Below are 14942 nucleotides of genomic sequence, written 5' to 3' on the forward strand. Positions count from 1 at the left end.
ATATGTGTGTGTGACCCTGGACCACAAAACCAGTCACAAGTCGCACGGGTATATTTGTGGCAATAGCCAACAATGCATTGTATGGGTCAAAATTATTGTATGGGCCAAAAATCATTAGGATATTGAGTAAAGATCATGTTCCATAAATATATTTTGTAAATTTCCTACTGTAAATGTATAAAAAATATATTTTTGTGAGTGAATGCAGCACAATTGCAAACATAAATTGACAACTTTAAAGGCGATTTTCTCAATGTTTAGATTTGTTTGCACCCTCACCTCAGATTCCAAATATTGTCCTTTCCTAATAACCCAAACATCAATGGAAAGCTTATTTATTCAGCTTTCAGATGATGAATAAATCTCACTTTCAAAAAATTGACCCTTGTGTGGTTTTGTGGTGACTGGACTGGTTTTGTTTTAATAATGATATATATATCATTTTATTCATTTTATTAAGCAAGGACAATTTTGTAGCAGTAGGCTACATAATAATAAAAAAATTATATTTATACAGGTTTCCACAAACAAAAAAAATATTAATCAGCCATGAAGTAATGGCTGGTGAAAATTTTGCTTTGCTATCACAAGAATATTTAGAAATGAAAAATTTAAAATATTTTATTTATAAAACAGTTTGTATTTGTGTTATTGTAAATTGTAATTAAATTTCACACGATTACTGTTTTACTGTATTTTGATCAAATAAATACATGCAGTTCAGAAATAGTACAGATATTCATAAAAATAAATCTTTTTTGAAAACAAATCAATACTGATTAAGAAAGTGATCTTTAGCAGTCTAAAGTTTACAATACAACCTGGGTTTTATATACCATGTTTAATCCCCATGAATCCATGGAGCCATCCCAGAATTCCCAGAAGCCAATATTCTGGTGATTTCTGCAGCATGTCAGATGCATTACAGACACAGTCACAAAATGTGTACAACCATTCATCACGTTGTGGCACATAGCAACAATCCTTCAGTCCACTGTCACACTGAAGGATGAATCGTCGCCCCCTCCATAACTTCCTTCATGGTCAGAACTGCTTTGCAATATCCTGTTTTTTTGTTGAGAAAATGAATGAAGGAGGGTGACCTTGGGAAAAATCTGTCTTTGCCTCAGAAACGCTCAAATGAAAGAGAAAATATTGAAAGGGGGAAAATGAGATATCCATCTTAAAGGAGAACTCCGGTCATTTTTTTGTAAATTTGGAGTGCTGTCAATACAGAGAACAACGACAAAAATTGGTGTTGCCTACACCGTGTTATCCTCTTTTTTAAAATTTGCACCCTGTTGACTTCAATGGGACATATTTTAAACCTGCTTTTACCCTCTTAACATCCTTGATGTGTCATTACAAGTGCACAGAAAATGTGAGTGATTCCTTTAGAGTTAACACGGGTGAATCTGACTGCAGTAGATGAGAAAGATATGAATAAAAATGAAGTTAATTCGGCCAGCGCTCATACCTGTATTTACATCCTGTTTTCGGTTGAAGTCCAAAGTAGTCAATTGTCGAGTTCACACGCATATGTTTATATGATCACGCGCGTGAACTCCCAGGATGTAAATACAGGTATGAGCGCTGGCCGAATTAACTTCATCACTTCATTTTCATCATCTACTGCAGTCAGATTCACCCGTGATCACTCTAAAGGAATCACTCACATGACCTGTGCACTTGTAATGACACATCAAGGATGTTAAGAGGCTAAAAGCAGGTTTAAAATATGCCCCATTGAAGTCAATAGGGTGCACATTTTAAAAAGAGGATAACACGGTGTAGGCAACACCGATTTTTGTCGTTGTTCTCTGTATTGACAGCACTCCAAATTTACAAAAAAATGAGCTCAATGTTAAAATTGACCGGAGTTCTCCTTTAATGAATAATAGAAAGGAAAAAAAAAAAAAGGAAAAAAAAAAGGTTGAAACTGTCTTAACCTCAAGCATTTCTGAAAACCATCATGGTCTGTTCGCGACCTTTGGAGATGTGAAATTATCATTAAATATAGACTATGAAAAAAAATCATGGAATCTCCATATCATTCCCAGAAATATTTGAAACATTTAATCACAAACACAATAGCTTGTCACTTGTTTTAATGTCAGTACAGGCTCTTTTCCTATCGCTTGCCCCTCTGATGGGAGAACTGGATGCGTTTCAATGATTCAAAGTGATGACTTTGTAGTCTTGAACCGTATAAAGCATGCTTGCTCTGTCCAAGCTCACCGCACCTCATTTCAGAAGAGACAATTATTCGGCGGGTTGTGTGATGATGATGATGATGGCATGGGCGTATAAAAACAGTCAAATACTGCTTATAAAGCATTACTCATGAGGGCTGAGGTTGTGAACCTGATGCAATAGTTTCTTGACCCTGTACCTCATCACCTGGGCAACAAAACTAAGACACCACGAGATAAAGCCAGCTAATTCAGCCAATAGCAATAAAGGTGGATGGCGGTGCCTCTCTGTCGCCATGAGGCTGTAAAGAGGGTGGGCTTCATGCTGACGCGCCTGCCAAGAGCCAACATGTTCTAGCCCAACCCAAAACCATAGCACCATAAAGCCAAGCTGGAACGCAACCTTTGATCGCCAACACTTTGCGGAGAGAGGTACGCTCAGACACCGAGAGTCATTCAGGCAAACACTCAGCAACACCTAGGAGGATACAGGTTACACAAAGGAACTATATAAAGTCATAAACATCAAAGCCTTCATATACAATTTCTATATGGCCTACGTCTTGGCATTATAAAGTCAGGACGTTTTAAAAATTAACAAACCACCTTTGAAAACAAAACATGTTGAATGGGACATTTTGTTTTGTGTGGGAATGAAGCACAAAAAAATAGGACAAACCCTCAAATATTCTTAGATAATCAAGTCAAACAATGTGTATATCCAACCTGATATCATGAAGAAATGGAAGTATTTTATGAGGTCGTGATTTCGTATGATGAGATTCATACGGAAATATTAAATAATTATTAAACAGTTTGTTAAAATAGTCATTTTAGTTAATTGCTATAAGATTGTGTTGGGAGATCAGATTAAAGTTCACAGATACACACTGAAACCATGCATATGAATCCATGGAAATCACCACACGGCCCCTCGTTGTTATAAAAACAGTATGAAACTGATCCTCCTTCATAAAAAAAAACTCTTTTTTTAATGTTAACTATAGTTTTTAACTTATTTTCATTAATTACTGTTTAAAAAGTAAACAGTTTATTTTTCACCCAAAAATCCTAAATTCCTCATTTACTCACTCTCCTGTTGTTCCAAACCTGTATGAGTTTATTTCTTCTGCTGAACACAAAAGAAGACATTTTTAAGAATATATGGGAATATATGAATATACTGACTTCCATAGTATTTTGTTCTCCATAACTGTTTGGTTACCCATATTCTTCAAAATATCTTGTTTTGTGTTCAGCAGAAGAAATACATTCATTCAGGTTTGAAACAACATGAGGGCGAGTAAATGATGACAGAATTTTCATTTTTGGGTGAACTATCCCTTTAAGGAGAATTCTAAAATTTCTACAAACACATGCAGACACAAAGCAAATGTTTGGCAATTTTATATGCAATAAAACAATGATATAATTCCAATAGATATCAACAAAATACAGCAAATAAATTTAGGTTAACATATTCTGACAAAACAAAACACAAAATTTCGAACAATTAAAATAAATGTGTGCCTTTTCAAAACAATTGCTGAAAAGTGAGGGTCATTGCACTTCGGATCATCGGAGGAACACAATACAGCATTAAACAGAGTCTGGAATCATCAAAAACAACAAGGAAACTTTTAAAAGACTCATCCAGGCTAAGAATGCGATCTAAAGTCATAACGACCATAAAGACGCATTCCCTGAAGGATAAGGGGAATTATGGGAGAGACTTGTGTGCCTCTGCCATTCTTATCTCAACATAAATAATGTATCTTAAAAGTTAATCATTAACATCTAAGCCATGAAACATGTTCAGAAGCCATAAAAAGCATGTTTTTTGTCCTCCCGATCATTGCTTAAGGAACTTGCTCGCTGCAGTCGCTGCTTGTCCACCGCCGTGTTTTGGTGGAATTGCATGAATCAGCCGTGACATCACAGTCTCAGACAGATATGCCACGATAAATCGACGAGGCAAAGTAGCGCAGATTACAGTCGATCTCTTGCATTCCTCTGTCTACATTTGGGTAAATGTTCTATTAGGTAGATCTTGTTAAAAGTCTTTTCTCCCAGAATGCACTGGAAAGGTTTAGAGAAGGTAGTAGGTCTCAGATCACGCTTGGGACAGCGCGCACCAGGAATTCTGTGGGGCGATTGACGTTGGGGTGTATGTGTAGTCCTCATATTTGATGTCCACATGTGCTGAACTGGCACTGTCCAACTGTGTTGATGACTTGAACAGAACAAAGACAAACCCTGTTAGCTGACAAATGCCAAATCGAGCTTTGCAGTGGATCGGTTCTCTATAGTAAATGATGACAGATTTTGTATCTCATTCTAAACCTGCACGACTTACTTTCTTCTGTGGAACAAAAAAGAAGATATTTTGAAAAATAATGTTGGCGCACTGAAGTCAATAACTGTCATTGTATGGACAAAACAGCTTAACCATTCTTCAAAATATCTTATTTTGTGTTCCACAGAAGAAAGAACGACATGAGGGCTAGTAAATGATAACAGAATATTCAGTTTACGTCAACTATTACGTGAACTAAGACAAAGAAGATCCATTTTAGGTTCCATAAAGAACCTTTCATTGAACAGTTCTTAAAAGAACCATTTTTTCTTAGTGTGAAGAACATCTTAATAATCTGAAGAATCTATTTTCCACTATAAATAAGCTTTTGTGCAATGGAAAGGTTCTATGGAACCATTGATGCCAATAAAGAATGTTTCTTTTTAAGAATCAATCATTTAGCCAACCCATATTTAATAACTGGCTTTCATTGATGGTGACATCTACAAAGAAAAAACACAATCCCATCAATCACGTGAGTGCATACCATACCTGTGTGATTGAGACAACAGTTTGGCCCGCATACGGAGAAGCTGCGATATTGGGTTCGCTCTTTATTGTAGAGGCGTTCTCTGACACAGGCAATGAAGTGGGAGACGTAGCGCCAGACACTGTCGACCCTGAAGACAAATAGAACAAATTGTGAACGACAGACACAATAAAAGATCAGCAAACTCGACATGCTGGTTATTGCAAATGACAATTAATGGTGTCAAACATCCGTTTGTGTTTGTGCTGGTGCCACATACGCACCACATGTCCATTGATAACAGAAAAAAGTGCTGTTACTGCTCTCTCTTTCACTCCCTTTCCCCTCCCTTTACTCTCTCGCTCACCCCATATTTCTCTCCACACATTCTCTGACTCACTCACTCCCACACTTCCATCCAAATCACTCATGTCCGCTTTTGTCTAAAAATCTTTTTCAAATATGTCTCTTTTAAAATGCTCTTACCTGAGGATGCTTTGGTTTTGGGCATCTTTGGTTTGCGTTTCCTTGTCTGAATGCTTTCTTTCTTCATCGCTAATGGCCTTGGTACCTAAAACAAGAGTAAAGAAAAAAAGAATCGAATTTAACGACTGATTATTCATTAACCATTCAAGAGTTGCAAAGAGTTAAAAATGAGTTGGTGGTTCAGTCACTCTTTAAAAATAAAGGTTCATAACTGGCATCAATGGTTCCACGAAGAACCTTTAACACCTTTTATTTGCGCAAAAGGTTCTTTACAGTGGAAAAATGTTCAATTTTGTTGGTTCTTTTAAGAACTGATCTCTGAAAGGTTTTTTGGGAAACCAAAAATGGTTCTTCAAAGGCATCGCTGCAAAAAAAAGCTTTATGTTTCAAGAGTGTATGAGGACTATTATAATGGTGATTGAACTCAGTTGGGTATATGGGTCTTGTTGTTTAAAAAATGTAACTAGATTATATATATATTTTTTTTTTTTCTTGTGGGAGTCATTTTGTTCACCGTGAGAATTACAAGGTTACAGAACAAAGATTATTTAAGCGACTCCCCTTCCTCTCTTCATTCTCATTCTCTTCCGATAAAACACACCTATGACCTCTGCGTCATGTGGACTTCAGGTTTGCACACACACACAAGCGAACATGCACACAGCTGTGGTTAGAAACAGCGGTCGAAATCCCACACTCACCCCGTGAAGCTTCATGTATAGTCCGCAGGCGTTGCAGACGGGCTCTCCCTCTGCATTTCTCCTCCACAGTGTGGTTGTACTGGTGTGGCAGTTAGTGCAACACAGACCTGCTCGTCGTGACGTGCTCTGCTGCAGAGACAAATAGTTGAGAAGGTGGTTCATTTGGCGGACATTGAAAGAATCTTACAGAGTTGAAGAGAGAATTTTGAGAGAGGGAATGAGAGAAAAAAAGATATTTAACATACCAAAGGTGAGAAAAAAGGTGAAGCTTGCCAAACCTTGCTAGAAAAGAGCTGGGAGAGATCAAATGTATATCCTCCCATCCCCTATGTTCTTGCTTATGTTCCTTTGGTGGTATATGTTGTAATAAAAATATTTTGCTGTTAAAAATATAATGCAGTAGCTAAGTTTAGTGCAACTGTAAAAAAAATGATATGATCAATAAGTTATGACAACATATGTTTTTGCATTGATTTAACTCATCAAAATAAGCTATTTTAAGCAAATGTTATAAGATATACAAGATTCAACTCATTTTTTAAGTCAGTTTAATGTAATTTAAGTTGAAATGACTTTAACATCCAAGTTGATTGTACTTAAAAATTTAAGGCAGCAACTTTTTTTAGTGTAAATGCAAGCAACTGCAGTAAAAAACAAAGCAGAGGAAATGGATGAGAACTCTGTGACCAGGTCTTCCAAGCATCACTTTATGAATTCAAATGAGGATTTTACTGGCACACATTAATATTCTTCTAGAGTAAGAATGAAACTGCTCAAAGCCCCATAAAGTTTGGTGTTGTTTTGAGTTTTGCGCTGCTTGGGCTAAAAACAGTCCGACCCAAGGACAAGGTCATGAAAGCAAAAATGAAAACAGAGAGGTAGAGACGAGTGAGGGAATTGTGTGTGAGAGAGTATAAAAAGAGAATGAGTGAGAAAGAGAGAGAGAGAGATTCCTGGGAAAAAGGACAGCAGTGAAGGCTTTGCTCAACTGGCCTTCCCAGTCCTGACCCTGAAATCAACCCACAACCTCTTCTATATATAAGCAAAAATAATTTCATTTTGTGAGACTATTTTGTAAAAGTATCAACTACAGAAAACCTGCAAAAAATGTTTAGATATTGTCTGGGAACATTGGAATATTTTGTACTATAACATATTCACGATAAAATAATAATAATCTGGTTACAATTTTTTTAATTACATATTTAAGTACGGAGTAATATTAATTAACAGAATGTACTTACTATAGGGTCAGGGTAGGATTAGGGTTTGGTTAAGGGTTAGTTGCATGTAATTGTGCACAATTTACTGTTATTACTATGGTAATGGACACTGTAAAATAAAGTGTTACCAAAAATCTAAAACGTTATTTAATATGACTGAATCAATCAGATTATTTTAGGCCAAACCAAAGAAAGTCATTTTTAAGGGTCAATGGGTAAGGTAGAACTGTTTACGGTAACATCTGCACGTGTTCATTTAAAGTGTTGGTTTGAAAAAGGCCTTTAAAAACAATGAACTAACAATAATTAAGAAGTGTGCATGTACCAGGCGTTTCTGTGGTTTGATTAGAGGTCGGTTAATGCCGTTCATCTTGTGGTAGAGTCCGCAGGCGTTGCACAGGTAATGTCCGGTCCCGTCTCTCCTCCACAGCGGCGTCGAGATGGAGCCACAGTTCACACACTCGCGCCCTTCACAAGGCAGGTCGTCCAACATGTCTGAAAGGACATGCAGTTCGTTTTTAATTCATTTCCCAAGGTTTTCTTCAAGGTTCAGAGTGATTTATGAGAGGACAATGTTCGTTAAAATCATAAAATAAAGCGCGAGACGAAATAGGCTAATCGTTAAAGTTTAAGGGGAAGATCAGTGTAATGAGATGTTTTCAATGTTGTCATTTCTGTAATGTCGCCATGTCTAATTTCTTTAAGGCAAATACGAATAACCTTAAATGAATAAAAACTCGAACGTCTTGTTTCAGGTGAATGTCAAAAAGTGTAATTTAAGCTGGGATCAGAAATCAGTTTAAATTTGAAGCGATGCCTAGGCTATTATTCAAACATTTTAAAATATGTCGAAGCCTTTCAAAAAGTATAGGTTTACTATATTTTACTATGGATTTGACGCATAACCTCATACTTCCACTAAAATCTAAAAATAAAGAGGAAGAATATTCAAATATAGTTAATATTTTCACATTCAAAATGTTTATGTTTGCTAACAGAGCAAGGAAAATAACGAAATGAAATAATAAAGTAAAATGGTCCTAAATTAAAAATAAAATAAAACGATTGGAATTTTAAACGATGTGTCAAGAAAAGGTCTACTACATAAGTAGTTTTTATTGTTAAAGCCCTGGAAGAACTTAGCACTTTGGATGGATGCAGATAGACTCTTAGGTGAGGCCTGGTGTTTTCTTGAGCTTAGCGGTATGGAATGTGACAAAACTCTAGATGGAATGAAGAATGGATTAATACGAGCATATCCAGGGTCACTGGAGTGTCTATTAGGGCCGCTGACGAGGCACGAGGGCCTCAAGCGAACGGAATGTCAATGGAGCTCTTATCAGTGTTAAAGATCCAGGGGTCACCAATCAATCAAGATCTGACACGTGACGCCCTCCAACAATTTATTTCAAATAAGACGTGGGCATTAATAATCTCTGTAATAATATTCAGTTTTTTTTTTTTTGTTTAAATGTAATATCATATATTAATATAATAAAATATAACTTATACGTTGTTTATCTCTCTGATGGATTGTTGTAATATAGATTTAGCCTACACGTTTATTAAACATTTATTTAACGAAACATACGCAACTGCTCAATATCAAACGCCCGAGCCCTTATGTATGCCCGAATAAATCGTCCACAGTTGAAGAACTAAATGTGACATTTTATGGACTATCAAAGAAAATGTGTCGGCCTAAAACGCTGATCTTCAAAGGGAACGGCCGTTAAATGTGTATCGGACTGTAATGGTCTGTTTAGAAAAGTTTGATCAAGGTGACAGTAGATTGGATAGTTCTCACAATTATGAGGTGCGCATGGGACCCTTTCATCAATCCACATGTAGACAGACAATAGCAGGGAATTAAATTATCATTTAAATTAAAGTGATTGCATTGCCCATTAAAGGATGTGTATTAGTGGAATAAGATCAAGTTTTGTTTTGATTAGCATTTGCAATGTGCCTGTGTAGTCAAACCCAAACTAACTATGCCTTCTAACAACGAAGGGTCTAACATAAACACCTAGACAGCAATAAATAACCCTCAACACCGCCGCAATAAATTGTGAGATCACAGCATCAAACGAAACCCCCTCCATTCCAACCATTTTTGTCTGCTGACTTGAAAGATGGATTTTAAACTATTGCCAAACTAACGACCCAAATGTAATATAGTAGATCTCACTTTAACATGCACTTGTGCAAAAGGATTGCGGAACAGAATCAAAGGCGACACTAAATCTTAAATAAAGCGTTAAATAAAGTGGCGCAGACAAAATTATCGTGAAGGTGTTGTTATTTAAGTGTACATATTTACATGTCCCATCAAGGAGAAAACGAAATTGTTGAGGCAAATAATTTTACCTAAACTGGACCTCCTTCCCGGTAGACTTCCCTGGCGTCCCTGAAGACCGATCATGCCGCCATCGAAGGGCCCTGGCGTCCATGAGGTGGCCATCTCCGGGCTCATGTAGGCCGCGTACGGGCTGGAGTAGGAACCCCCGACGGAGCGCACCAGAGCACTTCCATACTGATCTGCCCGGCCGCTGTTACTCAACATAAGCGAATTCTGGTACGCGGCGTCCCTGCCGGTGCTGCTGCTCACCGGAGGACTGTGCGAATAAGAGAAACCGGGCGGAGGATGAGGGCTGCCCGGGTTAAAAGAGGAATTCTCCGTGCCAGTCTGTGGCCAGGCGTGGTGACTGCCGAGCCCATGGGCCTGGTGTGTGGACTCACAGGTCTGTAGGTAAGGCAAGGTCTGGAGCATGGCAGGTACACGGGTGGTGGGCACGTACACAGGTGAACTCGCGGACGGGTGGATGTAGTTCCCGGAATCGTGTGCGTAGGGGGACGGGTTGGAGGATAAAGCCAGGCTCGAATACATATTGTATCCAATGACTAGGCTATCCTTTCAGATTTTGAAATCTTGAAATTCGCCCAGATTGTAGTAAAAGCCTCGATAACGTCCAAAATCTCCAATGCGACGGTTTCTTGAGCAGCGGCCTCAGGGGAAATAAAGAATTCACTCCTGGTGACAAACCAAAAATAAACCAATCAAATTATTTTCTTAGAATTAGATTATGCAAAAATAATATATAGCCTATTCAAAAAAATCTAATGATAATACTTTTGAATGTATAATTAGCCTACTGAACGAAAGCGAGAAATTCTTACATTTTCCACACACACACAAAACATACACTTTTAAAAATAAAGGTTGTTTATTGGTATTGATGGATCCATGAAGAACTTTTAACATCCAAAGTTTCTTTATATTATTAAATGTTCTAAAATGGTTCACTGAAAAGTTGCAAAAACACCTTTTTGGAACGTTTATTTTTAAGAGTGTATTTGAACGATGCTTTAATGCGAAAGTTTATAGACAATCAATAATATTTATATGCAATTGGCAACAGTCAAGATGGACAACCCGTATAATTGTCATGATTTTTCGGTTATCTTTATCTTATTTGTATTTAATAGACTAAAATGACATTAATTACTTCCATATCTTTACATAGGGATATAAATAATTATCAGCAGCAGTCTCAGATATCTTGGGAAAACACTATATACCGAACCCATTAAATCATCTGCGGGGATCGAATCAAGCCGCTCTGTAATCTCTCCAACATCTATATTTTATCACTGAAAACGCAGATTACATAAAAACGTTGATAGCTGTAAGCAAAGGGCTTAAACAATTTCATCCAAGAGCTCTCGTTGTATTATCTCACCAGATAAGGACGTCTAGTGATAAAGTCAGGAACCCTCTTTTCCAAGCGACTTGATTGAATATCGCTGTTGAAGTTTCCACTCTCTTCTTTCCGTCTTGATTTTAGCCCAGAATTCAAACTTCAACGAGTAGGCTATGCGATTCACGAAAAAAACGTGTAGTTGTCCTCTGCGTTTCGACTTGTCACTGTGCCTTGTCTGTATCTGGAGGTATAGCTGCTGCTGCTGCTGCTGGAGATAATGCCTAATATAACTGTTCTCTGATTTGCTCTCTACTTTACTGCGAGTTATTTGTAAGAGCAGAACCACGTGACGCACTCCAAAGGTAGGACCCATGGAGGAGGAGAAGAATGAGAGGGACAGACGGAGGAGGGGTGTTCTCCTACCTGAAGATCTATATTTGCTGAGTCCACTGTATTTTAAACGATTGTTTTTAGTCGATGAAAGTTAACTTTTAAGAGACATTAAAAGCAGTTGGAAAATTGCTTTGACAGAGGCACAAAATCAAACAAGAACTGTGTAGGCTTTACGCAATAGGAAAGTCACATAGCCTATAGAGTGCTGTAAAACAATTTTACTTATTTAAAATGATTTTCAAAAGTTTGAAATAAAAGTATTTGGTACGTGTTTTTGTTGCGCTACTGTAATGGCTTGGGATTTTGTTTTTACTTTATTGTAAAATAAAAATGTTGCAGTAAAATAACCTCGCTGTCTGTGCGAGAACGTAAAGCTCGATTTTATGACCCGATAAATCTGGATGTGTTCTCTATAAAAGCTGTAGAGAGATAAGAGATACGAGCGACAGCTTAGTATGATGATACAACAATAATCACACTCATTATACTCAGTTGGAAATATTGTTATCTTAGCGGTATTGTTTGAGTTATCACCCCTCCCTTTTTCGGATAGAAATAGCTATTAGAGTTTTAAAGATGTAAATAACAATAATTACATGAGGTAATGTAAAGATCAAGAATAATTTATTATTATTTTATTTTTATTTTTTTTAATAAAAGGGGGTGATACAAAATTCCTGACGCACGCTTTAGATTATTTTTAAGGGGAATGATTACACTTCTGCACAATGAAAATGGATCAAAAAATATCGAATAGGGGTTTTACTTCTGTGATAGGCCTATTTAGTAATAAATTAAAGTAAACAACTGTTGAAAAAGTATCATACATTTCAGAAAGGTGGTCGCCAATCAGTCTCCTCGACAGGCCGCTGATAATGAGATTAATAGTGATGTTGCGACCTGTGATCTCATTGCTCGCACCACAAGCGCATGGAGAGGGACAGTTGAGCACACACACACACACACACACACACACACACACACACACACACACACACACACACACAACCTGAGCCAGCGACTGTTTGATCACCGGGGAACTTGCAAGGCTACACGGGTTAAATAAATCCTTCTTTACCTCTCAGGCATTTCATTTAATCAATGCTGCCTTTGAGTAAATCGGTGGATTTTCAATTGAAGCCGTTTCGTTTTTTCAATAAATGTGCTCAGAGTTTGGCACATCATCACAAACTTAAAATATAAAAAATAACTAAAAATGTAGGCTATTTATTATGGAGTTAGGTTATACAGTAGCCTAGCCTATTTTGTTCTTAAAATTACGGAATTTGCTTTTTTTGTGTGGAATCTAGCTATTTATCAACTGGCATGCATTGGAATATTGTGAAAGATCCTCAGACTGCCACACACAGTCGCCTTGACAGACAACCAACACACAGAGAAGAACAGTAAATTCTGTTCTGCGTGAACGGCCACGCGCAATGCCAAGTGTTTTAGTGTGTTTGCGCGTCAGTGCTAGTGTTGTCAAATGTCATGCAGGCTATGTGAAATATTTATGTGGCTAAAGATGAACATGTCTTGTTACAGAACGGGTTGCTTTTATAGCCTATGTAGCCTATGAATGCCTATATTTTAATATGAGGCCTATATGCGAATATAAATGGAAAGACGCGAGAAAACATGAACAATTAAATGCCATTAATTAAACGTAACGAACGATGACTCTTACAATGAGTAAAGTAAAATACGTTGTATTTTATATTCTGGAATTCATTCAAAGCCATAAATAGTCCAGTTAAAAATGTTTATCAAAAATGTTTAAATATAGATAAATCTGTAGGCCATTAGCTAAACAAAATAAACGATTGTCTAAGTATACAAACGTGTTTGTCCGTAATAATTCGATTGATTATTCTGAGATTAAGTAAGATTGTCTGGCAGAGGTGATACTGAATGACGTCAGACACTGGAGGACTGTGACGAGAGGATGAGGATGGGACACTTGAGTTATGATTCCACCACAGACCAATTACTTTTATTAATTGACGAATGACTAGGCTACTATCCTAATTGATTTAGCATTTCATACATTCAGTTAGAGGAAAAGAAACATGTCCTAGAATAAGATCCGACCATGGCCTCGATCAGCCTTTCAGTTCAACGTATGCTAGCCTATAAATAAAAAAATAAATATTGTTAGTTTCTGAATCAAAATAATTACATTATGACCTGTTTGCAACATCGAATAGGCTGACTTTTATGAGGTAAAAATCTTACAACTAATTACACTTTTGATCCCCTGATACTTTTCTTTTTATTTTAATATTAACATGCTATTATTAGGCTAACATAGGATATTATTAGTATTATGGCAATGAGAGCAGCACAGGGAACTACGAAATGTACATCAAAATACGAATTGAATAGTCACAAAAAAAAAAAAAAAAAAAAATTAAGGGAAACAATTGAACAATTCTTAAACATTTATGTAAAAGTAGGCTATAATTTCAAAGAACAAAAACTAATCACATGTGATTAGAATTTTCCTGGTAGTCTACTGTAAAAAAAAAAAAAAAATATATCCATAAGTTATTCTTAAATATACTTTAGCTCGTCAAAATAAGTTAAGCGACTTTCTTATAAGTTATACAAGATTCAACTAATTTTTTAAAAGTCAAGTTGAAATGACTTAAACATCCAAGTTGATTGTACTTAGAAATTGAAGGCAGCAACTTTTATTTTTAGTGTTCCCTTACAAATATCTTACTATCCGTGGTTAGCATATTTTCCACCAAAATAACATCATTTTTTGTATTACAGTTTTTATTACATTTAAAGTTGAATTATTACAATATTGTGGTCACTATTATATCGGTTTAAAAGTTACCATGGTAATTGTGGTAAGGATTATTTACATAACCAGAGACTGACCGGGGGGAAGCGCGCGCTGGCGTGGAACTGTTTGATGGACAGCTAATGAGGCTCGCGCGGAGAGGGCCTCACGAGGCACCTCATTCATAAGCGCGCGGTATCAGCCCTCGTGAGAGACAGGCATTAAACCGAGCCTTAACCCCCAGCGTTTAGTAGCCGCTGAAACACTCACGATGAACCTATCCCAAATCATGAAGGGATCAGCGGGCTTTTATTAATGCTCAATGCGTCTTAACGACTGCGCACAGGAGACACACAGTTGATGTGCTATAGCCTACCTTTATAATTAGACAAGCCTCAAGAGTGATTGTGACGCTCAACACCATCAATCTTTCTATTATATCGGTTTAAGCCTATACACGTCAAAGTTGTGAAGCAATTAGGGGAAAGTGCCCACGTGCCCTGCATTATTTTAAAGAAACAATGTCTTCTAAAGGAGATTATAATAGTTTCAAACTATTTAGTGCGTCTTTATCTAATTTTTAAGTTTCAACTTGATTTTTCTCATCAATAACTGAATTTAAAGTGG

At 36.9% G+C, this 14942-nt stretch overlaps 1 protein-coding gene across 1 annotated transcript; it reads right to left on the reverse strand.

The window, feature by feature from the left end:
* Nucleotides 1-1866: 1866 nt before the first annotated feature.
* Nucleotides 1867-11513, reverse strand: gata5 (GATA binding protein 5). Its single transcript, XM_081385922.1, has 7 exons — nt 11171-11513; nt 9798-10461; nt 7753-7922; nt 6205-6333; nt 5504-5588; nt 5041-5168; nt 1867-4425 (listed from the first exon to the last, which is right to left on the reverse strand). Exons 2-7 carry the CDS (start codon nt 10315-10317, stop codon nt 4306-4308), a joined length of 1152 nt encoding a protein of 383 aa, XP_081242048.1. The 5' UTR covers nt 10318-10461; nt 11171-11513; the 3' UTR covers nt 1867-4305.
* Nucleotides 11514-14942: the final 3429 nt, after the last annotated feature.

The sequence above is a fragment of the Scardinius erythrophthalmus genome (assembly GCF_964197995.2).
Source record: "Scardinius erythrophthalmus genome assembly, chromosome: 15".
NCBI classification, from domain to species: domain Eukaryota; kingdom Metazoa; phylum Chordata; class Actinopteri; order Cypriniformes; family Leuciscidae; genus Scardinius; species Scardinius erythrophthalmus.